Source organism: Erpetoichthys calabaricus, chromosome 13 (genome assembly GCF_900747795.2).
Source record: "Erpetoichthys calabaricus chromosome 13, fErpCal1.3, whole genome shotgun sequence".
NCBI lineage: Eukaryota > Metazoa > Chordata > Cladistia > Polypteriformes > Polypteridae > Erpetoichthys > Erpetoichthys calabaricus.
In genome coordinates, this window is record NC_041406.2 from 38,036,133 (window position 1) to 38,063,668 (window position 27,536).

Sequence of the window (27,536 nt, forward strand, 5' to 3'; positions counted from 1 at the left end):
CCACTTTGCATAAAAGAGCACTACAAATAAGCTACCATAAAGCTTGGAGAAGCAGAGGCTGAATATACTGATGTTTGTGATTTGCCTTTTTACCGATCAAGTCTTTTGTTTGTGAAAATCATCTGATTTAGATTGGCGACTGATTGACTTTTTGGACAACATGGATTCTATTTTTTCAGTGTAAAGCAAAATATTATTCCACAGTATAATTCCACAGACAATCATGCCAATATTGAAACATGGAATGGGGTTTTGTGTAACTGTGGGGATGCTTTGCTGCCTAAGGACCTAGACATCTTTTTATAACTAAAGGAACAATGAAGTTTGTAACAGAATTCAGTATCAGAAAATCCCTAAAAAGAATGTTCAGTCACCTGTCTGCAAGCTGATGTTGGATCATAGTTAAGCCATGTAGCAAGACAAGGATGCAAAAGACAAATCTAGTCAACAACAGAGTGGATAAAAAGAAGCAAAATTACTGTAACTTTGGACTGTCCTGGTCAAAGTTTACTCCATACCCAATACAGATGCTGTGGCAGAACCTGAAACCGGCAGTTCATCCTTAAAAACCTACCTTTGTTTCCAAAGTAAAGCAGTTCTGCAAGAAAGAGTAAACTAAAGTTCCTCCTTTGCGGTGTGAAATACTTATATTCATTATACTGATTGCAGTCACTGCAGTTAAAGATGATGCAACAAGTTATTTAGTGTAAGGGAGAAATAACTTTCTCACACAGTGCCACTTGGTGTTGGATAATTTTCTTCAAACAACAAATAGCATAGAAGAAGCTCATTCAGGTATATTTATCTAATATTAGACTTTGGTTGAATATCTATCAAAATTTAGTGTCAAACATTTATAGGTAGAGGAAATCTGGAAGGAAACAGATACTTCTTCCTAGTACTGTAATATCAGAGTTGATTTATGAAATTATAAAATGTACTGTGACATGTAAAAATGCAGAATACAACAAAACAGGTTTTCAAGACAATTTAGATTTTAGGCAACAAAAACATTCAACTTTAGTCTTATTTCCACAAACCATTTTAGTATAACGTCATCATAATAAAGTTCTAACTTTAGTAACAACTTTACCTACATAGCAAATGATCATAACTTTTGTCACATAGTGAATGCCCCAACAATCATATCTTATCACGAATAAATTAATATATCCAATCGTTCATCCTTGCTAATTACATTTCAAAGTCTGGGAGCCATGCCTTATTCTGACATTAGGCTCAAGTCTAAATTCAATCCTAATAGGGAGGAGCAGTCCATTACCAGATGTATTCCGTTAAATCAGACCTATGAGGATTCGCTAACCACGCTAATCCACATGTTTTTCTTATGTAGGAGGAAAAATGAAGTACAGAAACAAAAATTCATGCAGACACAAGAAGAATGTGCAAACCTCACACAAACCATGACAATGCCATTATTCAAGCCCAGTCTCCTGCAGCTTTACCTCTATGCCACAATGCAACTCCATACTGAAATGTTATAGAGAAGAAGACTACTGATAAAGCTCCGAATATGTAAATTCACAATTAAAAGGGAAATCAGCACAGGCCGTATACTTCATACTTCATGCTTTGCTGCCATTGTGGAAGTGTGCCAATGAATTTTATTAGTATAACCGCATTAGGCAAGGTAAATCAGATCTGTGGGGAAATTGTGAAATGTTTCTCTTTTGAATTAGGTAGTATGTTTAATGACACAAATCTACATAAACCTTTTAAAATAATGTACCTTCTTCTGGTAGAACTGTATGAATAAGTAGGTAGGATAAAAATAAATAGCTGTGAATGTTTATGTAAATTCATTTTTTACATCATCCAGTGTTGATTGATATCTTTTACCTGAAACTCCAGGAATTGGTTCAATCTCCTTATGATCTTGTAATTGAATTAAGGATGTTCAGTAAATTAAGGATCTATAGCATTTGAGCAGCTACAAATATGACATTCAGAAGGTGGAGGGAAATTAGAGAAACTGGTAAGTGAAATTATTGAAGCTCAAAAAAATCAATAACTCAACAAATAATACTGCATCATAACATAAGCAAAGCTCTATTTGATATTTACATAAGAAAGGTCACAATGAAAATACAGTATAACTTATAAACATACTACTGTGTTGCTTAGCTCCAGTCGGGAAATGGGCCTCCGTTATTGTAACATCAGCTAACTTTAGTTACATCAGTTTTCATCAGTTACATCATACATCAGTTAATGTATCAGAAGTACTATGCAACTAAGTACTTTTCTTTGTACAATATTTGTAGGTTTTAACTTTTTTTTTTTGCTTCCATGGGCTAATATTATTGGAAGACAGTGTGGTGTAGTGGTTAAGGCTTTGGACCTATGACTCCAAAACATGAGGTTGTGGGTTCAAGTCCTGCTATTGGCACTGTGTGACCATGAGAAGCCACTTCACCTGTCTGTGCATCAATTGGAACATCAAAAGAAATGTCATCAATTGTATCTACCAAATGTTATAAGTTGCCTTGGATAAAGATGTCAGTCAAATAATAAATAATAACACCATTTGGTCACTTGACCTGATTACTCTTAAACATGCTATACACAATTGGGAATGATTAAAATATTCCTGCATTAGATCAGTTTCTGCTTTTTCTAGGGACTTGCTTTTGTTGGTTGTCATCTCAAAACACAAGTTTACAGGAAACTGTATTCTTTTGAATTGAAATCGGTAATCAGTACAATTATTATTATAATTATTATTTATGTTTTTCACTTGTTTATGTTGTTCACACAAGTATTTTGTGTTCAAGCTTGTATTATTTTATCTTTGTCACAGCCATAGGCAGACAATAAAGTGCAAATACTAAATAGTGTTGTACTTTAACTTACTACAAACAGCAATGACGTTTACTGGCTGCACATTTAGACAGCCCATGCACTTAACTTTTTTTTTAGGTTGTTTCTGTAGTGATGAAAGTGGAATAAAATAGCTGTCTGTACTATATTTTTAAGGCTTACTAAACGTTCAGACATGCCACTTAAATGTGTTGCATATCACAATGGAGTAGCTTGTGGGGGACCCTTTAAGTTTAACTTAAGCTGTTGATCCTAGCTTGTGTTGGATCCAAAGATACCACTTCTGCCTCTGCTTCTCTCTCCTTCACCTATGCTTCAAGTGAGGCAGCATCAACACTTGCAGCCACAGCGGCTGGCACCCTCACTGGGAGCTTCATAGCACACTTGCCATTAAGGTTTACATCTTCTTTTAGCCTCACCAGACTTTCTCCTTCCATTTCATACCTGACTACAGTAATCCCTCGCTATATTGCACTTCGCCTTTCGCGGCTTCACTCTATCGCGGATTTTATATGTAAGCATATTTAAATATATATCGCAGATTTTTTGCTGGTTCATGGATTTCTGCGGACAATGGGTCTTTTAATTTCTGGTACATGCTTCCTCAGCTGGTTTGCCCAGTTGATTACATACAAGGGACGCTATTGGCAGATGGCTGAGAAGCTACCCAGCTTACTTTTCTCTCTCTCTCTTGCGCTGACTTTCTCTGATCCTGATGTAGGGGGATTCAGCAGGGGGGCTGTTCGCACACCTAGACGATAGGGATGCTAGTCTAAAAATGCTAAAAGATTATCTTCACGTTGCTACCTTCTGTGCAGCTGCTTCCTGAAGCGACATGCTGCACGGTGCTTCGCATACTTAAAAGCTCGAAGGGCACGTATTGATTTTTGATGTTTGTTTTTCTCTGTCTCTCTCTTTCTCTCTCTCTCTCTCTCTTTGTCTGCTCCTGACGGAGGGGGTGTGAGCTGCCGCCTTCAACAGCTTTGTGTCGCGGTGCTTCGCATACTTAAAAGCCAAACAGCCCTATTGATTTGTTTGCTTTCCTCTCTATCTTTCTGACAGTCTCTGCTCCTGACGCACACTCCTTTGAAGAGGAAGATATGTTTGCATTCTTTTAATTGTGAGATGGAACTGTCATCTCTGTCTTGTCATGGAGCACAGTTTAAACTTTTGAAAAAGAGACAAATGTTTGTTTGCAGTGTTTGAATAACGTTCCTGTCTCTCTACAACCTTCTGTGTTTCTGCGCAAATCTGTGACCCAAGCATGACAATATAAAAATAACCATATAGATAGATAGATAGATAGATAGATAGATAGATAGATAGATAGATAGATAGATAGATAGATAGATAGATAGATAGATAGATAGATAGATAGATAGATAGATAGATAGATAGATAGATAGATAGATAGATAGATAGATACTTTATTAATCCCAGGGGGAAATTCACATACTCCAGCAGCAAAAAATATTAAATTAAAGAGTAATAAAAAATGCAGGTAAAAAACAGACAATAACTTGAATAATGTTCAATGTTTACTCCCTCTGGTGGAATTGAAGAGTCGCATAGTTTGGGGGAGGAATGATCTTCTCAGTCTGTCAGATGGAGCAGGACAGTGACAGCAGTCTGTCGCTGAAACTGCTCCTCTGTCTGGAGATGACACTGTTTAATGGATGTAGTGGATTCTCCATAATTGATAGGAGCCTGCTGAGTGCCCGTTGCTCTGCTACGGATGTCAAACCGTCCAGCTCTATGCCAACAATAGAGCCTGCCTTCCTCACCAGTTTGTCCATATAAACCATATAAACATATGGTTTCTACTTCGCGGATTTTCTTATTTCGCGGGTGGCTCTGAGACGCAACCCCCGCGATGGAGGAGGGATTACTGTATACACGGCACATTATAATGACTCTTTTATATTTACAGTCATCCATCCTTTCTATTCGCTAGTGCTGCTATTCACACACCCATCAATCACTTCTTCTGTGTTCTTTGTTTGCATAAGGCCACCTGAAAGTGCAGGACTGAGCATATATGTTGGTGTAATAGCAGTAATTATTGACAAATAACAAAACATGGATTGGCTAATTTTCGATAACCTCACAAACATTCAATTAAATTAATTAAAGCATTTTAGCATATTTAGTTTTTCTATTGGGTAAGGCTAAATATTGATATAGTGAAACGTCCTTTCTTAACGAATACCAACTAACATAAATGCACAATCCTGACAAATTTCAGTTTTCTAACTAAATTGCCATTAACATTGGCAAAATGGTATCCCTTTAACTTTTCCTCCCGCCACTAATGCACAAGCGATGTGTGCACGTCGGCAAAAAGAATCCTCCTAGGAGAGAGACACCCAGAGTAGTTCCTTTCAATTACCTGACATCTCTACATTTCCATTTTTTTTCTGACGATTTCAATAGTTTTCTAGGACCCTGGGCTTTTTACAGCATGGGCTTACACAGCTAGTACGTTATATAAATATATATATATTGTGGAGACTGGCTCGGACACAGACAGGCAGACACGTTCATGTCACCCAACACACGTTTATTATACATAATATTTACAGTTCTCTTGCACAAACCCAGTGCACAAAGCACCAATCACCCCTTAACAGTCCTGGCCACAACACAATGCCTTTTCTCTTCTCGGTCCGCCTCCACTCCTCTCCAACACGCTTGTCTTCTTCCTCCCGACTCTCGCCCTGACTGGAGGGAGGCGGCCCCTTTTATATGTCCCGGATGGGCTCCAGGTGCATCATTAGGGCCTCCGTGGCCACACCCCTGTGTGGCGGAAGCTCCCAAGGTGTTTCCGGAAGTCCACCATGTGCTTTCAGGTTTCTTCCCCCCAGCACTTCCCGGTGTGGTGGAAGTACTGAGGGCCAACACTCCCAAGGCATTGGGGCGCCCCCTGGCGGTGACCACGGGCCCCTACAGGGCTGAGCTTCCAAGCTCCGTACCCGTGGTCCCCAAAGTCACCAGGGAGGACGCCCCCTCGTGTCCTGGAGGAGGCACAAGCCCTCCTCCACTCCTCCTAGGCGTCCCAGCCGGGCATGGATGCCCGCCGGGCACCACATTATATATACATATATATACACTCACACACAGAAATATTAAAATATATACAAGCATCATAAGTGCAGAAAGAGTACAGCTTCTCAAAAATATTTCTACTTCTAAAGATATTTGCAATCATTGATGGAGTATTTTGGAGTATTTTAAACATTTGTAGTACAATATACTAAATCTATTCGATTTCATATTAGAATTTTTTGATTACAATATACACAATATGTTGCCTTAGGAATTTTTTGAGCATCTTTAATAAATGTCTGCTGAAATATGATCACATCTTTCAGATTTTAATTGTAATTATAAACAGATAAAGACTGACTATTTGAAAAAACTGAATAAACTAAAATATACATTGTCATTGGTTTAAATGGGACAGCCTGGTGGCATAATGTTAGAGCCACTGAGTCGCAGCAAGGAGACCAGGGTTTGTGTCCTGGGCGCTCCCTGCTTCGAGCTTGGATGTTCTTCCCATATCCTGATGATATTCCAGTTTTATACTTAACACTTGCCTGGATAGGCTCCAGCTGCCCCATGAGTCTCTAGATAAGCGAGTTTGGAAGATGGAGAGTTCGATATATATTTTTTAAATGTTCAAGGTAAAGGATGGAAAAAGTGTGGAGCTCTTTAGAAAATGGGCTAACTTGCATGGAAAGATTAGTGTTCCATTCAGGTATGGGTTTGAAGTGCCCTTCAAAGAACAAACTACAGTTCTCCAAAAAAAATTAACTTTTGAGGCCCCTCTTCAGTTTTCACGTTTGCTAAACACCACTCAGTGGCACCACAACAATTATGCAACATAATTCTATAGAAGAATCAGACAAGAACTCTTGGGTAAATACACAATATTATGTCTAAATAAAACATGACATTGAATACCAGCACTGAAACCTATTCTCTGCTGTGAAGACTAGTGGAGTTAGCATCATGGTGAGGGGCTGTTTTGCCATTTTGGCCTGGGTAATTTGCTGTCATTAAGAAAACCATAGATTCCTGGTTTTATCAAGAAATTCCAGAGGAGAATAACAGTTTGTCTATAATATGTAGGTAGAAAAAGTGGAAATAAATCAGCAGCAGGGTATTTTAATCAAAACAATTCCACATTTTGAAAATGGCAAAGTCAGAGTCTTGACCTCAGTCCAACTGAAATGCTTTGACATGCCTAAAGCAACAAATTGCAAGATATTTTGAAATTATAAATGAACTGAAACAGTTCTGTAAAAATGAATTAGACAAAACACCTAATAAACGATGTGCAGCTCTGGGTCCTCATTTATAAAACTCTGCATGGATTCAAGTGTTAAAATATGTGCACGCTAAAAAAACAGGAAAATGCGTAAGCCAAAAAATGTTTGATTTATAAAATCTGACATACACACATTTCTACGCAATTTACTGTTTAAAAATAAGATTACCTAGTAAGTATGCATATGTGAACTCATGCCGAGCACGGCCCTGAAACATCCATATAGTTTATGGAGCATGCTAATCAACCTAATACATATGCAATCACAATGCCACAGAACTTCCTGAGGCATCAAGACCACCTCACCTGCATTCAAGAGTTTTAGGCTGTGCTCCACAACTAAGAGCAGAAGATTATGCATGACATTATAAGCACCTTTTCTCTGTGTTCTGGGGTTTGGAGAAAGGCAGAAGGCACCAGTGTCTAAGTGGTTATCCATTATTACCTGGCATATGTAATGACGTGATTGCTGTTACAATGAATAGTACAGACCATATGAAGCACTGAGGGTTCGGCCAGTTACCTTTCCAACAAGCCAGCCATCACATGCAGCACCCTCTCACCTGCCAAAACTACTTGCCACAAAATAAATTAATCAGAGGCTGACCCAGGCCATGAAGACACAGTGTTTCTCAGCCACATCTTGGCATTACAGATAACTTGTGCATTAATACAATGAAACTGCTCACACTTAACAAAAGCAGCTTCATTCTCATTAGGTTCCCTTATTGCAATACGAGAGCACTAAATTGCTCTGATTATGTTAGGAGAACCATACACAGGTACAAATTGCCTTTTTTTGTTGGCAAAAACATGTTATGTCTTATGTATGTGCACCCACACCATGCGGAAACTGGATGCAGCACTTTGTCGGTGGATTAATGGTTTCCAGCATAACAGGAACAATGGAGATGAACATGCTGAGATATTCTTCATGTGTCAGCCAGTCACCTGAGAATTGACAACAGGTAGTCAATATAAACTGACGAATACCCAAAAAAGTTCACTGGTGCAAATACACAGCATTGGCCCCATTTAAAGGGGGGCCCCATTTAAATGCCCATCATATACAACACATTTGAGGTGTAATATGTTTGTCACATCAATGCTCATAATAATAATAACGGCTTTGTGATATGAATTATTATGCATATGAGTTGTCATTTTGCTGGTTTGCTGCATTTGCCTACTTGATCAAGGGTGTCGTCATTTCCCAGTTTATCCCAACATATGCGTGAAAAGTTATATACACACATTTCGCGCCTCTTTTTGTGCATACACAAGTTTTATACATGAGGCCCCTGTTCGGCAACTATAAGAAGTTTTTGGTGAAGGTTATTCTTGCTATTAAAGAACACTTAATCAGTTACTAAATCTAAGAGTCAATGTTGACCTTGAACATTTAAACAATTACATTCAATTGTGACAACTTTCAATTGAGTGTGAGCTACTGGTTCAATCCCCCCAAACATTCCTTATTTATTATTACTCCTTAAAAAAAATCAATCGTATTTTATGGACCACTCATGTATTAATCTTTCTGAGTTCCAGAGAGTTCACAAATTCTTCTTATTGCCTCTGAGGTGAATGTCCTGATCCTATTTGGACTTTAAAAAGGTTGCTCTGATAGCTGTGTATGTCCTGCTGCTATAATCTAAAATTTCACATAGTGCTGTTCCTTGCATATTAGAAGAAGCTTGTTTAGAAAATCAAGGAGCATGTTAAATTAACTCATATTCTGTTAAATTAAACCCATTTTCTTCTTTAGATTTTGCTGTTAAATTTACTTTATTAGATAAGGTGATGGGGCTGGTTGAGCCAAATCCACTCCCTGATCTCAACAAGTGTGTAACTGAGCAAAAGGCAGTGATAAAACAATTCTGTTTCCCAAAAGAGTTAAAACAGGGGACAACATACAATAAATTTAAACTTTACAATCTGCTCAAAAGTATAGAAAGCTGCAGGTAATAGAGACCACTAAACACCATTAATGACTTTGTTTAGGTCTGATATAGGCATTGAACTGGAAGCTACCAGGCAAATTAAACCCTCTGTGTACAGTATGGGAACACTGTTTTCATATTATGAACTGTCAGGTGTTAACATAACACTCTCTGCTCTGTAGTAGTAACCTCCTCATGTCAATGTGGTAACTTTACCTAACCTCAACATCTTGCCATTGAACATATGCGCTCATGTACAAATATTTCGTTTGTGCCGCTTTAATTCAAATTCATAGGCAATTGCACTTGCACACATATCCAAACTATGCGTAATTTTACCGGATGAAAGGCATAATCCCGGCTCAAGAAAAATCTTTGATAACACTTTGGATTAGAACGTTTCAGATATAGTAAGCCACCTAACAGAAAAACATGTATATAATTAAATACAACGAAAGGTGACATTTAAATAATTAACTGGACGCTTTATATTTCAAGTAGCCCGAGTTATTTTATGTAGCATCCAGTATTCTAGCTTTGAAAGGCGCTCGCTGAACGATATTTAAGAAAAAGATTAAATGAACTGCACAGGGCACATGGCAGTCAGTGTATTGGCTGCAAGCAAACTAAATCATTAAGCATTTCCATAAAGTGACCTAAACGCAATGATTTACTGAATTACAGTATACAATTACATTTATAAATTAGCAATCTAGACAAAACAAAAAAGTTAAACAAGGCTATTGCTTCATTTGTTTTAAATATGTTTGGTACTCACTCATTCCTTATCTTTTTTTAGTCTGTATATAAAAATGTAAGAATGTCTGTTATATATTTTTGGAATATGCAAAGTATTTAATAAAAATATTTGCTTAAAAAATAAAGTGACGTCCTTTGTCGCTTACATCACACGAGTACAGAAGCCTGTGCTCTAACACTCAAAAAAGTAAACCAGGCACAAAAAAGAATAGACACGTGCAGGTGCAATACGGAAAACGGTACCGGGTTGTCATCCTTCGTTACCCGCAAGCCTTCAGCCGCAGGGAGACGCCGGTTTCCACTCCGCGTCCTGTGCCCCAAGTTTGACATCAAACGCCGTCCTCCGTCCTGTGCTCCAGCAACCTCCACGCCACAGTTTGGCTCTTCTCCCCGCTGCTCTTGGTCCGTTATATGCATCGCCTTCAGTGGCACCCTTGCCGCCTCTTCCATGGCACGGTGTGGAGAATCGTCCTCACAGTTCTCTTCCAGTTCCCCGATGCAGTAGCTGCCCAGGTAGGTTAGGGCATTGCTGCTCTGATGGCGAGGCGCTCCACTTTGTTGGACGCCACTTACATCCTCTCCAGAAACTTGGAGCCGTACGAAAGGAGTTACGTCAGGCACTTGACGGTGGCACACCAGCTTCCACGTCTCGGATGGATTTTGCCGAGTCACCTCCAAACGGACGCTTTTGACCTGTTCGCCGTCACCTTTGCTGCCCATCTCTCTCTCTCTCTCTCGCTCTCTCTCTCTCTCTCTCTATCTATCTTATCTATCTCCCCGCCCCTCGAGTCACATTCAGTGCGCTTCTCTGCGTCTCATGAGCTTTGCAGCGGGCACTGCGCCCAACTTTTCTTCAGCGGCTGAAGGCATTCGTTTAATTTTATATAGTAGAACACATTGGACACATTGGACACATCCATCCGGAACAGGGGGTTTAGGGTCTGTAAAACCGCTACAAAGTCTACTCCGAGGATTCAAACTTACATTTTACAGATAGGTAATACAAAAATCTGTAATTCGTATTCGGACTGCTATGACTGTAGATATAATAGGTGTGTAGGGTCATTGCTGTCACATGTGCAGAGTAATGAAATTATTACAGTACTTGCAAGTGCTAATGCGAACTGCGATGGATTTGGGGTTATGCCCCGACACTCACCGACCCAGAACTGGATTATATTTTTACCTGTTTATCTTTAAATAAATGTGGATGTGTGCACGAGGAAACTTTGACGGAGAACTGGTGTTCCTTTTAGGGTTACTGCTTGCCTGCTTCGTGTTTTGTCCGAATGGATTTTGGATTCCTTCAAACTTCTGTTTACATTAGTTCAGAATAATTATTTTCAAGAAACTATTTGTTGTAATAAATGTCAAAAAGACCTAAATCTGACATAAATGGGACTAAACTGAATCCTGACTTTTTTCATAATGGCGTTAGCTATATACCTTCTGCCACAGAAATCCAGTTAATAAATGATGTACGCAAGTAGTTAACATGGGTTCAGATGAGGAAGATCGTGTTTCATTAATATATTAATATTCATATTTTATTAATATGTTGGAATTCTGTGCGGTACCAATAAAAGATTATGAATAGAGAGGGGCATATGATATTATTTATCTTAACTTCCAGAAGGCTTTTGATGAGGTTCCACGTGAGAGGTTGGGCACCAAACTAAATAAAGTGGGAGTTCAAGGTGTAGAGCAGTGGTTCTCAAACTGTGGGGCGGGCCCCCCTAAGGGGGCGCGAAGTAACAAAAAGGGGGGCGCAAAGATGTGGAAAAAAAGAAAACAAGAATCGAAAATATAAAAATTACATCTATTGAGACCAAAACAAATTAACTTAAACTACATTCTGATACTAGAAAAATAAATACAGAGTTTGATAAATGTCGATAAAAGTTAATTAAGTATAATAAAATATGCATCTATGATATATCATTAATTAAAAAAGAACAAATTGGTATTAGTGGGCTCCTTTCAAAAAAGCATTAGGGGGGCGCGATTAAAACTGTTATGAAAACTCGGGTCACAAATACTTAAAGGTTGAGAAACGCTGGTGTAGAGTATAGATGGGTCAGGGTGCAGAATTGGCTTAAACGCAGGAAGCAGTGGGTGATGGTACAAGGTCAGTGATCAGCCTAAAAGAAGGGGGAATTCAGGGTGTTATCCATAAGTGGACGGAAAATTGTTCATACTTAGGAACCAATGGGTTATGGTGAGGGGAAATTTTTCAGAATTAGGTTAGTAGTGTTCCTCAGAAATCAGTGCTGGTACTGCTTCTCTTTTTCATATACATAAATGATCTGGACATGAATATAATCAAAAAGCTGGTTAAGTTTGCAGAGGATACCAAACTAGGTGGAAGGGCAGATAATGTAGAATTATTTAAATGGTTACTGCAGGGACATAGACAGCATACAGGCTTGGACAGATTTGTGGCAAATTAAATTTAATATAAGTAAGTGTAAAGTTTTACACGTACAAAGTAGAAGTGTTAGATTTAAGTACAGAATGACAGGTTTGAAACTTGAAAGTACATTTTATGAGAAGGACCTGGAAGTCATAGAGGATCCGTCACTATCTACAGTACATCCAGACAGTGGACAGTAGCATTCAAGAGGAATTGCAAGATGTTAGGTCATACATCACGGTGTGTAGAGTACAAGTCAAGGGAGGTTAGACATCAGTTTTATAATTGTAGTTTTGGTTTCCATATTACACAAAAAGACATAGTGGTAGAGAAAGTCCTTGGTAGAACAACTGGGGTGATTACAGCAGTAAGAGGTACAATATGAGCTATGAGGAGAGATTGAAGGAGTTGAATCTTTTCAGTTTAAGCAAATGGAGATTAAGAGGGGAAATGACTGAAGTTTTTAAAATTATGAAAGGAATTACTAGAATTGATTCCAGTCATTACTTTAAAATACATTTTGCAGCAAGAACACGGAAACTACAGTTAGAAACTTGTTAAGGGCAGATATTGTACAAATGTTAGAAAGTTTCTTCAAGCAAAGAACAAGAGACAAATGGAATAAATTACCACGTAATGTAGTGGAGAGCAAGACTTTATGGAACTTCAGATCTCTACTTGATGTTATTTTGGACAATCTTGGTGAATAGGATGGATGAGCATGTTGTGCTGAATGGCCTGTTCTTGTCACAGTTTCCTAATGTCCTCATGTTCTAATGGGAACACTACCAACATTTTTTACATCCCATCTAGTTCTTGGTGGTTTTCAAACACTGAATATACTGTACCATATCTCCATCTACAACTAATCTGGTGTATATAGTGTTACAAACTTCTTAAATATTTTAGTTCACGACATATGACATATATGTTGCTTTGGACATAAATATCCACACATCCTGTATCTTAAACCATATGGTTGTAGAATTGTGACCTTTTCTGACAGCATCAGGAACCAAAATTGGGTGGGACACTAGTCAGTTACTTGAGACTGAATATCAGCAAATGCACTTTATTGAGTGAGTATTTTTCCTAATTTCATTTTTTCTTATTTTTACTTTTAATACATATAAAGTACTGGCTGAAATACCTGGCACTGCCCAGGTATGTGTGTATAGTGGGTTAAGATAAGAAAGCAGATGTTATTTTTTTTAAATGTTGAACCTTTTAGATAGATAGATAGATAGATAGATAGATAGATAGATAGATAGATAGATAGATAGATAGATAGATAGATAGATAGATAGATAGATAGATAGATAGATAGATAGATAGATAGATAGATAGATAGATAGATAGATAGATAGATAGATAGATAGACAGATAGATAGATAGATAGATAGATAGGAAATGTGCTATCTAATGAATAGACAGGTAGTGTTGAAGTTAATCTTAGAAAGTTAATGTTAAATCCACTTAAGTGTCTGCTTAATTTCAATAGAATGTCAGTTTTTCATAGTTACTTAGATTATGATATAGTCTTTTACATCCCGTAAGTTAACATGAAATAGAACTTTCTTAGCTATACCTGTAAAACAGAGTGTTAATTAAGCCTGTTAGGAAATAGTCTTACTGTTAGCATGGACTGTTAGATTAGATTACAAATAGAGCTTCTTGCTTTTGTCTTTCTGGGCGGAACCATGGACTGGGCTTTACTGGCGCTCCTTCTTGGAGAGAGACAGCCCTCACATGACAGGTAGGTTCGCCCTACAAACCTCAGCTGATGGAGAGGCAGTGTGGCAGATGGCTGGGGGCCTTGCCTGGTCAGGACACCCTTCTGATAAGAGGACCGGGGGAGAGAACATATCAACAGCAGTAGCTCCCCCAGAACACAAGAGGACAGCCCCCCTGAATGGCATCAGGGCCATGGGCTTGAAGCTTGGAAGCTCAACCTTGCTGGGGCCCATGGCCACTGACAGGGGGTCCCTAGACAGCTCTGGAGCCTTGGTCTGCAGCACTTTCGCCACACCCGGAAATGCTGCCAGAAGAAGATCTGGGTTCCCATGCAGCACTTCCACCAGACCCATAAGTGATGCCGGAAGATGATCAGGGAGCTTGCGGGAGAGGAGTGGAGGCGGCAGAAAAGAAGAATAGAGAAAGAGAAAAGGACTGAGTATTATTTGTGAGAGCATTGTGGGCATTGTATGTGGAGCTGGAAAAAAGAAGAAAAATAAGCAGTGTGTGCTTTGGGGACTTGTGAGTCTGTCTGTACCAGAGCTGATTTGTTCACAGGCATTATTGCCCTTGTTGTCAGGCTTTCACCAACAAATTATAAGGCTCGGCTCTAGCTGTGGATTAAGGTCAGTTTGTGCAGGAGCTCCAGGGTTACTCTTGCCAAAATGATGCTTCCTTCCGGGCAGCCAGGGTTTTTATGGCTGGGGAACTGGAAGGGGCAGGGCTAGGTGCCCTCACTTGGCGTTTTTCTTGGTGCTGCAGGGAGATAAGGACAACGTTAGTGATAGCACCCCCTCACATCCCAGTACATACCTCGACAGAGCCCATAAGGAGATTTTCCAAAGCACATGTGTGACAGTTTGTATGTGTTAAGTTAAATAAAGAGAAAACTGAAATCTTAGTGATTGGCAATAATGGATACAATGAGGCTATTAGAAATAAACTGGATACATTAGGATTAAAAGTCAAGACGGAGGTAAAAAGCTTAGGGGTAACTGTTGACTGTAATCTAAATTTTAAATCGCACATTAATCAGATCACTAGGACAGCATTTTTTCACTTAAGAAACATAGCAAAAGTTAGACCTCTTATATCATTGAAAGATGCTGAGAAATTAGTTCACGCGTTTGTTTTCAGTCGACTAGATTACCGTAACGCACTCCTCTCAGGACTACCCAAAAAAGACATAAATCGTTTGCAACTAGTGCAGAATGCAGCTGCTAGAATCCTAACCAGGAAAAGAAAATCTGAGCACATCTCTCCAGTTTTGATGTCACTACACTGGTTACCTGTGTCATTCAGGATTGACTTTAAAATTCTGCTTATGGTTTATAAAGCCTTAAATAATCTCGCCCCATCTTATATATCGGAATGTCTGACGTCTTATATTCCAAATCGTAACCTCAGATCCTCAACTGAGTGTCTCCTTAGAATTCCAAGAGCAAAGCTTAAAAGAAGTGGTGAGGCGGCCTTCTGCTGTTATGCACCTAAAATCTGGAATAGCCTGCCAGTAGGAATTCGCCAGGCTAACACAGTGGAGCACTTTAAAAAACTGCTGAAAACACATTACTTTAACATGGCCTTTTCATAACTTTACTGTAATTTAAATCCTGTTACTCTGTATATCCAATTCATTATAATAACTATTCATGGTGGCTCTAAAATCTGTACTAACCCCTACTCTCTCTTCTGTTTCCTTTTCCGGTGTCCTTTTGGTGGTGGTGCACCACCATCTACTCTAAGTACCATGATGTTCCAACAGTGATGGATGGATTAAAAGCCAGAAGTCTTTATGACCATCAGCATTAAGTGACTCAGTGAGAACCCTAAATACAAAGAGGACTATTTCATTTATGTTAGGTAGAATGCCCAGAGGGGACTGGGCGGTCTCGTGGCCTGGAACCCCTACAGATTTTATTTTTTTCTCCAGCTTTCTGGAGTTTGTTTTTGTTTTTTCTGTCCCCCCTGGCCATCGGACCTTACTCCTTTTCTATGTTAACTAATGTTGCCTTATTTTAATTTCTTATTTTGTCTGTTATTGTTCTTTTCTTCATTATGTAAAGCACTTTGAGCTACTTTTTGTATGAAAATGTGCTATATAAATAAATGTTGTTGTTGTTGTTGTGTACTTATTCTGTATTTAGTAATTTATAAAATCTATACTTGCATTTTACCTGAGAACTTGTCACAACACTTCTGTGTCTGCACTCAGTGAAGAATGCTATACAAAAATAAAAAACTGTAATAATAACTTAATATTGTAAGTACATAGTGTGGCCTATAGGGGACAGTTTTCACCCATCCATGAATCCACAAATGTTCAGGAGAAAAATAAAAATAACAAAAAGTCTGAATTGGCATAAGTTGTTCTGATTTGGGGTGTTCGTAAGAAATGTAATGATATCCTTCATGATGCAGAAGTACATAATAAACAAGAATAGCTGTGTCAAGTATTCGTTTTATTAAAATGTGTGCTTCAATTATATTGTTTAATTCTAAATTTTCTCAATTGTAATAGAAATACAAGATCCATAGAGAGCTAGGTCCCTAGAAAATGATCAAAAATCAAAAATAACATCATATTCTTAATCACTGACCTTGAAATAGACTAAAATGATACACCACATGCTTATGTTTGAAATTTGTCATTTTTAACCTTCTGGTATTGGCTCTTAGAGGGCAAGGTCACCAGTAACGAATCAGATATCAAAATTATTATCAAATTCGTGATCAGCAACTTCAAAATAGCATACAGCAACACTTCACATTCCTTCATTACCAATCCCAATTTTTTTCTAAGTTTTGTGGGAAGGAATAACTTTGATCCCTGTCATACACATGCGATTAGGAGGAAGCTGAGTGGACCAAGTGAAGGTAATTACCCGCCAGGCCAGGAGGTGGCAGGGTGCGCTAAACCTACTTCTGTTGACTCTGCAGGTCAAATACGGGAAAACCTATCTGATTTAATATCGATGATGTCACTTACGATTCCGGTGCCAAGACTGACGTCACTTCTGGCTCTGGCACCTAGAACAATGTCACTTCCAGTTCCAGCCATAAATGACATCACTTCCAGTTTTGGCTTTTAAAGCCACCATCTTTTTACAAATCAAGTCAGTTCAATTTGGAACTTAACCCGTGCACTTCAGTGCTGTTTTCAATACCCTTTTGCAGCCAGGGATAATATATGGGTGGCTGCCCCAAATCTTTTTTGTGAGTTGAGACTGATTCTATCCCTTTTGGGCATGAATTATGTGGTCAAATTATATTCCAAGATGCCTAAAACAGGTAAATCTGTTGAAATCTCAAAGTTGAAAGTTTGATCCTGCCAATACAATGTCCCTATTACTGTATTTACAGTGGATTCAGAAATTTTTCAGACCCCTTCAGTTTCTGCACACTTCACTCTGTTGTAGATTTCATTTTACATGGATAAATTTGCCATTTTCTTTGCCATCAATCCACACTTACTAAGCCATAATAACAAAGTGAAGACGTGTTTTTGGAAAAGTTTGCAAATTTATTAAGGTCAAAAACTGAAATCTCTCATTCATATAAGTATTCAGACCCCTAAATCAGATCTTTATAGAAGCCCCTTTGGCAGCAATTATAGCTTTGAGACTTTTTGGTAAGTATCAACAATCTTTTAAATTATCCATCCATCCATCCATTGTCTCCCGCTTATCCGAGGTCGGGTCGCGGGGGCAGCAGCTTGAGCAGAGATGCCCAGACTTCCCTCTCCCCGGCCACTTCTTCTAGCTCTTCCGGGAGAATCCCAAGGCGTTCCCAGGCCAGTCGAGAGACATAGTCCCTCCAGCGTGTCCTGGGTCTTCCCCGGGGCATCCTCCCGGTTGGACGTGCCCGGAACACCTCACCAGGGAGGCGTCCAGGAGGCATCCTGATCAGATGCCCGAGCCACCTCATCTGACTCCTCTCGATGCGGAGGAGCAGCGGCTCTACTCTGAGCTCCTCCCGGATGACTGAGCTTCTCACCCTATCTTTAAGGGAAAGCCCAGACACCCTGCGGAGGAAACTCATTTCAGCCGCTTGTATTCGCGATCTCGTTCTTTCGGTCACTACCCATAGCTCATGACCATAGGTGAGGGTAGGAACATAGATCGACTGGTAAATTGAGAGCTTCGCCTTGCGGCTCAGCTCCTTTTTCACCACGACAGACCGATGCAATGCCCGCATTACTGCGGATGCCGCACCGATCCGCCTGTCGATCTCACGCTCCATTCTTCCCTCACTCGTGAACAAGACCCCGAGATACTTGAACTCCTCCACTTGGGGCAGGATCTCGCTACCAACCCTGAGAGGGCACTCCACCCTTTTCCGGCTGAGGACCATGGTCTCGGATTTGGAGGTGCTGATTCTCATCCCAGCCGCTTCACACTCGGCTGCGAACCGATCCAGAGAGAGCTGAAGATCACGGCCTGATGAAGCAAACAGGACAACATCATCTGCAAAAAGCAGTGACCCAATCCTGAGCCCACCAAACTGGACCCCCTCAACACCCTGGCTGCGCCTAGAAATTCTGTCCATAAAAGATATGAACAGAATCGGTGACAAAGGGCAGCCCTGGCGGAGTCCAACTCTCACTGGAAACGGGTTCGACTTACTGCCGGCAATGCGGACCAAGCTCTGGCACCGATCGTACAGGGACTGAACAGCCCTTATCAGGGGGGCCGGTACCCCATACTCTCGGAGTACCCCCCACAGGATTCCCCGAGGGACACGGTCGAATGCCTTTTCTAAGTCCACAAAACACATGTAGACTGGTTGGGCAAACTCCCATGCACCCTCCAGGACCCTGCTAAGGGTATAGAGCTGGTCCACTGTTCCGCGACCAGGACGAAAACCACACTGTTCCTCCTGAATCCGAGGCTCGACTATCCGACGGACCCTCCTCTCCAGGACCCCTGAATAGACTTTTCCAGGGAGGCTGAGGAGTGTGATCCCTCTGTAGTTGGAACACACCCTCCGATCCCCCTTCTTAAAGAGGGGGACCACCACCCCGGTCTGCCAATCCAGAGGCACTGTCCCTGATGTCCATGCGATGTTGCAGAGGCGTGTCAGCCAAGACAGTCCTACAACATCCAGAGCCTTGAGGAACTCCGGGCGTATCTCATCCACCCCCGGGGCCCTATCATTTAAATTACTTGTTGAATAATTGAGTCATTGATGTGTCATGTAAGCTGGGCTGCTTCCTCTTTTGAACCTCTAGTTGTGATGAAACATTTGAGCCCTATATGTTAAGTTGGTTCATCACACATTTTAAACCATAGAGATTGTATTAAGTAGATGATAAGAAGTGGTTGGTCTTTGGGATGCATATTTGGAGTTCTGCCCAGAGATCAAGTTTTGTATCATTAGACCTGAGAATCTTTTTCCTTATGTCCTCAGAGTCCCTTAAACTGTTATATGCCGTTTTGAGCATGGGAAAGGCAATATATACATAAAATGTATTATTATTATTATTATGACTCAAGAATGGCTTCCATCTAGCCATTCTACCATAAGTGCCATATGGCAGTAGAGTGCTGCTGAGATGTCTGTCCTTCCAACGGATTCTCCCATCTCACCCAAACACTTTTGATGCTCAGTTAGAGTAATCACTGGATTCTCGATCACCTCCCAAACCTCTTCCATTTCAGTTATTGAGGCCACTGTGCTACTGGGAACACTCAAAGCTTTGGAAAAGGTTTTTTTCTCCTTGTCCTGATCTACTGTATGCCTCACCACAACTTAATCATGGAAATCTACAGAGAGTTCCTTAGACTTCATGGCCTGGTTTTTATTTTGACATGCAGTGTGAATTGTGGGACCATACATACTTGGGTGTGTGCCCTTCTAAATGATGTCCAGTCAATTCAGTTGGCCGCCGTTGTCCAATCAAGTTCTAGACATATTTCAAGGAAAATTAAATGAAAGCTTGTTGTATTTCAGCAAGGGTTCCTTCTTTGGCTGGGGTTCAAATTCCTGTTTAATGTCTTTTTTGTTAAATTTGAAGGGTTTTCTTTATGGTAACACAAGCGATGCTACCTGTCAAAGACAGGTAATAGAATAATTTAAAAATATTTGGTATCTCTTGCTTCACATATACCTTCAGCACCTTTCCTCTGTATTTTCATGTGTTTGAACCTCTCTTCACTGCCACTCCTTCTTTCAAGTGTGTTCAAGTGAAGCACCATTCTTGGCTTCTGTCTGCCTGGAGCAGTCTGGTTTTACTCCTAAGAAGTCTACCACTGACCGCATCCTAGCACTGAGGGTCCTCATCAAGCACAAACGGAAGTCTCAGCAGACTTTCTTTGTAGTCTTTGTTGGTTTTCGTAAAGCATTTGACTCAGTTGATCAGGCTGTCCTGTGGGACATCCAGAGGCTTCGCAGGATGTCCCTGAAGTTTCTGGATATCATGGGCAGCCTGTACACTGGTACTGTGAGTGTTGCTTTTCTGTGTTTTTCTCAGATGATTCTGGGGTTCGTCAGCATTGTGTTTTTGCTCCTACCTTGTTCAGTGTTTACATGGACTGGGTGTTGGGCAGGGTCGTGGGTTCCATCAGTAGTGGGGCATCTGTTGGTGAAGAAAGATTCACTGATCTTGACTGTGCCGACAATGCTGTGATCTTTACAGAGTCAATGGAGGCTCTGATCGGGGTTCTCAAGAGACTAAGTGAGGAGTCAGAGTGTTTGGGTTTGCGAGTGTCCTGGATAAAAACCAAGATCCAAGTCTTTAATGATCTCTTGAGCACGGTCATCAGTGATGAGTTTATCTGTGGAGAGAGAGAGTTGACCGTGTCAAAGGTTTACTTACCTCGGCAGCAACATTCACGACTCTGGTGACTTTACCTAAGAAATCATCAGATAGATTGAGAGAGCATAGGGGAGTCATGAGGTCACTGGAAAGGGATTTGTGGTACTCTTGATATCTTTGCAAAAGGACAAGTGTCCAAGTCTTCAGAGTCCTGGTGCTTCCTATTTTGCTATATGGTTACGAGACATGGACGCTATCCAGTGACCTGAGACGAAGACTGGACTCCTTTGGTTACTGTGTCTCTTCAGAGAATCCTTGGGTAGTGCTGGTTTGACCTTGTGTGAAACAAGCAGTTGCTTACGGTGTCAAAATGATGCACATTACCTGCATTATGAAGGAGCATAAGTTACGGCACTACGGCCATGTAGCACAATTCACAAAGGGTGATACATCTCACAGGATCCTTATTGCTGAGGACCCGAGTGGCTGGAACTGTCTATAGAATTCCCATGTAACACCTGGCTGCAACAGATAGATAGTTATTTCCGAAGCGTGAGAGTGGTCCCTGTGTCTGCCTGGGCAGATGCCACTTGGGATCCTAAGCTGTTTTGTTGTGTGGTGGGTGTGCCAACACGCTGTACCATTGCATGCTCCCCAACCTGACCTGACCTGATTCTTGCCTTCTGTCTACTTTTAAACAACCGGTCTTTGAAGGCAACTCTTTCAGCATGCCTCCTACAGTATGTTGTGTCTCCTCCTCATGTATGTAACACTGGAATTTCTTCTTTTGATTGTGTCACCAAAACCATACTGACCAATCATAGTGCTTTAAGGGACAGGATACTGTAAGAGCGCTAGGGATCACTGTTGCCACGTGAACCCAACAGACAGATACGCAGACACAGGGTAAAAGCAATAAGAAAATCTTTTAATTATTCTTCCTTCAAAGTGCCTTTTAAGCACCACAGCATCCATATACAAATAAACCAATAACAATTAATACAATTTTCTCCTCCACACCTCCCAGCAAGCTCTGTCAACTACCTCCCAACTCACTTGCTGGGTCTCCACCAGTCCTTTATATAATTCTTAACCCAGAAGTGCTCCTACTCTTCCTCCCACTTGACTTGCCAGCACTTCTGGGTCAGATGGAGAATCCCAAGTCTTTAATCAGCCCAGAAGTACTGTGGGGCATGACTCCCCAGGTCCTTTAATAGCACCCCCTGGCTGCACCCACGGCACCCAACAGGGCTGAGAAACCGGACTCCAAATCCCAGGATGCCCTGTGGGAATCTGGGACACAGCTACACTCCAGGTGAGCTGCCATCTAGTGTTTTGGGGAAGGAAGTGTCCTGAAAAAGCTGTCTGCCTGCCTGCCTGCCTTCCACTTCAGGGGCATTCATCACAATACGTACACTGATCTTAGTGTTTCATTATATAGTAGATTGACTATTTAGTTTATTTGTGTTTATGTATCTTGTGTTATGTGCTATGTGTTTTGTGGGCGGTTCCCCAAGAGGCAGAGCCACCTGTCCATCACCACAAAGGACTGCCCTCAGTCCTATAAAGGTTGAGGCAACCTACAGACCCTTGTGGCTCATTCAAATGCACTTGGGAGTTGGTAAGTGTTTCTTTGAGATTTTCCTGTGCTTTTTGTGATTTATTGGATTTTTTATTTTTTGTTTTTGGTTTCGCTTTCTGGATTCTGTATTGGGACTTTGTTCACTTAGATTGCCTTGTGTTTCAGACAACTAATTTTTGTCTTTTGTGCTCCATTGCACTTACTTTTTATTCAGAGCATTTTTGTGAAAAATAAATATTTTATTCAATAAAGAAACAGTATTTCCCCTTATTATTAATTGGGTTTGACAGTTTTCTCCTTCTAGTGGGCAATTTTGGAATTTTTCATAACTTTAGGCTTGGGAACTCTCTAGTATCATAATAATATATACATTAATGAGGGATTTCAGTCTTTGATTTCTAATAAACTTGAAAACAGTTTCTGAAAATGTGTTTTGATTTGTTATTATGGGTTATCTGTGGTGGGCTGGCGCCCTGCCCGGGGATTTGTTCTTGCCTTGCACCCTGTGTTGGCTGGGATTGGCTCCAGCAGACCCCTGTGACCCTGTGTTAGGATATAACGGGTTGGATAATGACTGACTGACTGACTTTTATGGGTTATTGAGCATAGATTAATGTGCAAAAAATGGCATATATACAGTATATAATGGCAATAAAATCTACAACACAGTAAACTGTGCTGAAAGTTAATCAGTCTGAATACTTTCTGAATCCTTTGTTATCTAAGTTTTTTGTAGGAAAAGTATTGAAAATTAAAAATAGTATTATTGACATAACATTAGCCTGTTTTATGAATAACTGGGTATGTTTAAAACTTTCAGTTGAACATCAGGGGAGTCAAGTAATATAACAACCCAGCTGATTGCCTTCCTAAGGTGTAGGGTTCAGGGTCAGATTTAATTTGGCTATTGTACTAAATGGAACAAATTAAAACCTTATTTTTGTTTATTTCATTAACAAAAATATAGCCACAACAATGCAGAGTTACTCAGCCTCAGCATTCTTGTAATACCATAGAGCAGTGGTAGTCAACCTGGTCCCCACCGCCCACTAGTGGGCGTTCCAGCTTTCATGGTGGGCAGTAGCGAAGCAACCAAACAGCGCTGCGATTACATACTAATCGACTAATTTAACTATAGTAAGTTGTTTTATAAAGATTTATTCTGCCAAACTTAGCAAAAATCCAACATAAAGTACTTGGTAAGTAATTATTATTATATGCTTTAACTTGCTGTAACTCTGCTTTATAAATGTTATAAAGTAAAGTTACTTCCCTACTTTATAAATCACCATTACTGTGAAAAAAGTGGGCGGTTAGAAAATTTTACTACTAACAGAGATACAAAAGTGGGCGGTAGGTATAGAAAGGTTGACTACCCCTGCCATTGAGGGTAAGATCATTGTAACATTGAGTTCAAGAAATAAAAAAATGAACATTGTATGATTATAAGAAAGGAAAATAGGAATTCATTTTGCAGCAGAACAGAAATGAACAAATGCTTTAATAATAAAAACTATTTATACAGCACCTTTCATACATAAAAATGCAGCCCAAAATGCTTTTGATAGATTGTGCAAAGGAATTAATGTGGTAATAAAAGACAAAGACTTGATCAAAAAATATTTTAATGAAACATTGTATAATATAATATACTGTATATTAAAATATAATACATAACATACATAAAATCAAATCATTAAACAGATATTTGTGACTTGTTTTTTATATATAAATTGCAAAGGAGATAGATATAGTTGTGAACAAAAGTCCAGTTGTTGGAGTACTGTTACAAGCAATAGTAGAATTACGATAAATCCTTGTGCTTCATTGGAACACAGGGACCATGAATATGATAACAAAGATTACTGTAATGAAGGTAGTTATGCAGTGAATGTGTATTTTTATCATCTAATCATTTTCTGAACCAGGTTAAGTTCCTGATTCAGTTAATGTATAAAATCCAGACTATCCCTTCAAACCTCTTCTGCTGGATCTGCTGGAGTCTGGCAGTTTCACCAATATGCCCACTCTGCCATAAGAGAGGGTCCCTGGAACATTCCTTTAGCTGCTGCCCACAGGCATTAGTAGAGGGGAGGTATTGTTTGCATCATAACCAAGTTCTAAGGGCAGTGGCAGATGCCATTTGCAGAAGAATCCAAATTAAACAACAATATTCAGCATAGAAGGCTATTGACTTTGTGAAAGCTGGAGAGAAGCCACATCAAAAACTTAGGGCATCAACTGGCCTGCTGACAACAGCACAAGACTGGCAGCTCCAGGATGCTGTCAATAGACAGTTGGATTTCTCCAACACCTTTGTGGCAACCATGTATAATAAGCCAGGTTTGGTTCTTATATCTCAATCAACTGAGCAGGTGGTTTTGATGGGGCTAACAGTCTACAGGAATACCGGATTGAAAAAACACATGAAAGGAAGTGGGCAAGGTATGAAAGGCTGGTGCCAAAGTGTCAGGGCAAGGGATGGAAGGCCTGGTGTCAGCCCATGGATGTAGGCTGTAGATGCTTCACAGGTATGTCACTTCATTGAACTTCACAGTAAAAGAGCCATCAAAAAGATTCTAATAGTTTTGGAAAAGGCTTCTTGGTGGCTTTGGATCAGGAGGAATGAACATTTGTGAAGCATGCTACTTGGACAGAAGTAGGGGCTTGAACATCCCCTGCTGGGCCACCCTGGTGAGATTGTCTGATGGTCAAAGACCTGAAACCCCATGTTCATTCCTGATGATGTGTCCAAGTTGCAAGGTGTATTACAAACCCAATATCATGGTTGTGAGAAGATGGAGTCAACCGCAAGGACCAAAATGTGATATTATATTCTCTTTTACAGTAAATAAATAGAATTAGAATTGCAATTTTAAAATGAACTCATGTAAAGATTTTAATAAATAGCAATATTTTTTTGTAGAAGGAAGGTTTAGACACATGTGTTGTTACCGTCATATTTTCTACAGTGTTGTTGATGACAGTCAAATGTAACAGCTGATTTTCTTTTCAGTGCCTCTCATGCTTGTAGACATTTCTTTAATCAATATTTCTAAATAATACCTATCTATATAAAACAACAAAACATCTATGCCCAGGCATAATGTTGCCCATTGTCCACAAGAGGGCTGCAATGCCCAATGAATAACAAGTTGCACATATAAAGAGGGGCAAAAGGGCTGGCATGTCTGGTGAACAAAGGGTTCCTAAATGCACATCATGATTGAAGCAGACAGACTTACCCTGTACCAATGTGCCTGTTTTGCTATTCTAGCAATTTAATCCAAATAAGTATAAGAATATCTAAATGTTATGTTAATTTAAATATTGAAATGATCTTTTGAGAGTACAATATTTTGTCAGGCAGTATAAGGTTGCAGGGACCTGCCACTCACGTATCAACATGAAACCAGTAGGAAAGAAAGACTTACTATACAGGGGCCAGGGTACTGCATGAGGTTCAAGTGTTCCAAAATTAAATTATTCTGTGGGTGCTGAAGTAAGAAATATGTCATGGATGATAGGCAGAATTCCAAGAGATGTCCCCCAAACAGTTCTGTGGTAGCTGGTAGTTCTCCACATGCAAAATATACCTATCATGTGTCACAGTTTGGTAAATGTAACTGTTCATCCAATTGTGTTCGTACTTTGTATTTGTGATTGTTTTCGCTATTGTAAAAAATTATTTATACTTGCCAGAAAAAAAAAAAAACAAGAACCAGCTACACTCCAATTCGCTATAAAATTCCTTGATGAACATTCTGCACTGTAGGGGCACCAAGTACTTCCTACTTTGTGGACAAGCTTGTCATAGACTAGTCCCAGGTCACAGTGTCAAAGGGTGGAATGTAGGCAAATGTTGTAAGTGTGCCACTGTGATCTGTGAGGTTTACTAGAAACACGTTATTTTATTAAGAATAGTCACATAAACTAGCTGACAGAGTGAACCAGACCAGGAAATGAGATGAGTCAAGTGTTATACCATGCTGATGTGCTGATGTGCCCTGTTTGGTAATGATCATTATTATGGCCTGGGTCGCCAAGATCACTGTCAACTATTTCAAGGTTTCCCAAACTGATACTGCCAAGCAAGCAACCTGAACTCAGGCAGGCCATTAAAGGACAGCAGGTGGGCTTGTGTGCTATTCATGCTGGACGAGAAAGAGATTGTTTCCATGTTGGTTGTGGCATGTTCATCTTTTAGGACCTTTGATCTGTAGTGAAAGCATAAAATATCTTGGACAATTGTGCATTGGACAATTGCGCAGAAACACAGAGCTCACCTACAGATGGAAGACATCTTTCCTACCTGTGCCTATGACAAAATCGTTTCCCGCACTCTCTCTCGAAGTTGGACAAGCAATGATTGCAGGAAACCCCGGACTGTATCATGCTTTGGCCAAGCATAGCTCTCCTTCAAGTATTATATTATTGTGAGTGTTAAGCCGAATTAAAAACAGAAGCTAAGCATAATCTTCCTTTCGTGTTATTAATTCTTTCTACCTTTTAGGTCACTGTCTACCACTACAGAATAATATCATACTTTATTTCATATATATCTTTATGTATATTTTTGGTTTAGAAAAGGCTGCAATCTCTAATGACCTCTTCCCATATGCCCCCTGCCAGATATATGGTGTCTGTTCGTTTAATTGGGAGCTTGGAGTTCAGGGCCACAAGCACATCTGTGGAGGTCAGATGGGGCTCTTGGCAGAAGGACTCAGGACTTTTAGAGGCTGTTCCTGATGCCAAAATGATTCCTGGGGAAGGGTTTGAAAGGTCACTTTCTGCTGGTGACTTTTTGAATCATTTGTTGCCAGCCAAATGCAGTGACAGAGGAAAAACCACCATAGTTTGAGAGAGAGAGCTGGAAATGATTTTTAATACTGGAGCAGTGGATAAGCTATTAAGCCACTGCAACTTGTGTGCAGATTCAATAGTAGTGAAAAGTAGTCCCTGACACCTCAGTTTTTACTTTTTCTATTTTTTTGTGTACTTTTGTGGCTTCCTTTGTTTGTACCTATTATTTAAAAAATCAAGCAGTTAAACTTTAAACACAATTCATGTGTTTAAGAATGATATGCAGCATTTCATCTTTTACATGTAATCAAGTAACAATTAAAAAAAGGGGATGGAAAGATGCAAAGTATTTCAAATAATTGTCTCTTTGCGGAACA

The 27,536-nt window shown here is 40.0% G+C and overlaps 1 protein-coding gene across 2 annotated transcripts in view; it reads right to left on the minus strand.

The window, feature by feature from the left end:
• The window catches only part of LOC114664116 (fatty acid 2-hydroxylase-like), a 51,926-nt gene extending 41,320 nt beyond the window's left edge, over positions 1 to 10,606 (minus strand). Inside the window, exon 1 of one of the 2 annotated variants that reach the window (XM_028818091.2) lies at positions 10,138 to 10,606. In XM_028818091.2, the coding sequence (XP_028673924.1) occupies positions 10,138 to 10,593 (456 nt within the window). In that variant the 5' untranslated portion in view covers positions 10,594 to 10,606. Of the gene's footprint in view, positions 1 to 10,116 lie in introns of both variants that reach the window. The other variant, XM_051935962.1, reaches the window with a different exon arrangement.
• Between the last annotated feature and the right edge of the window lie 16,930 nt (positions 10,607 to 27,536).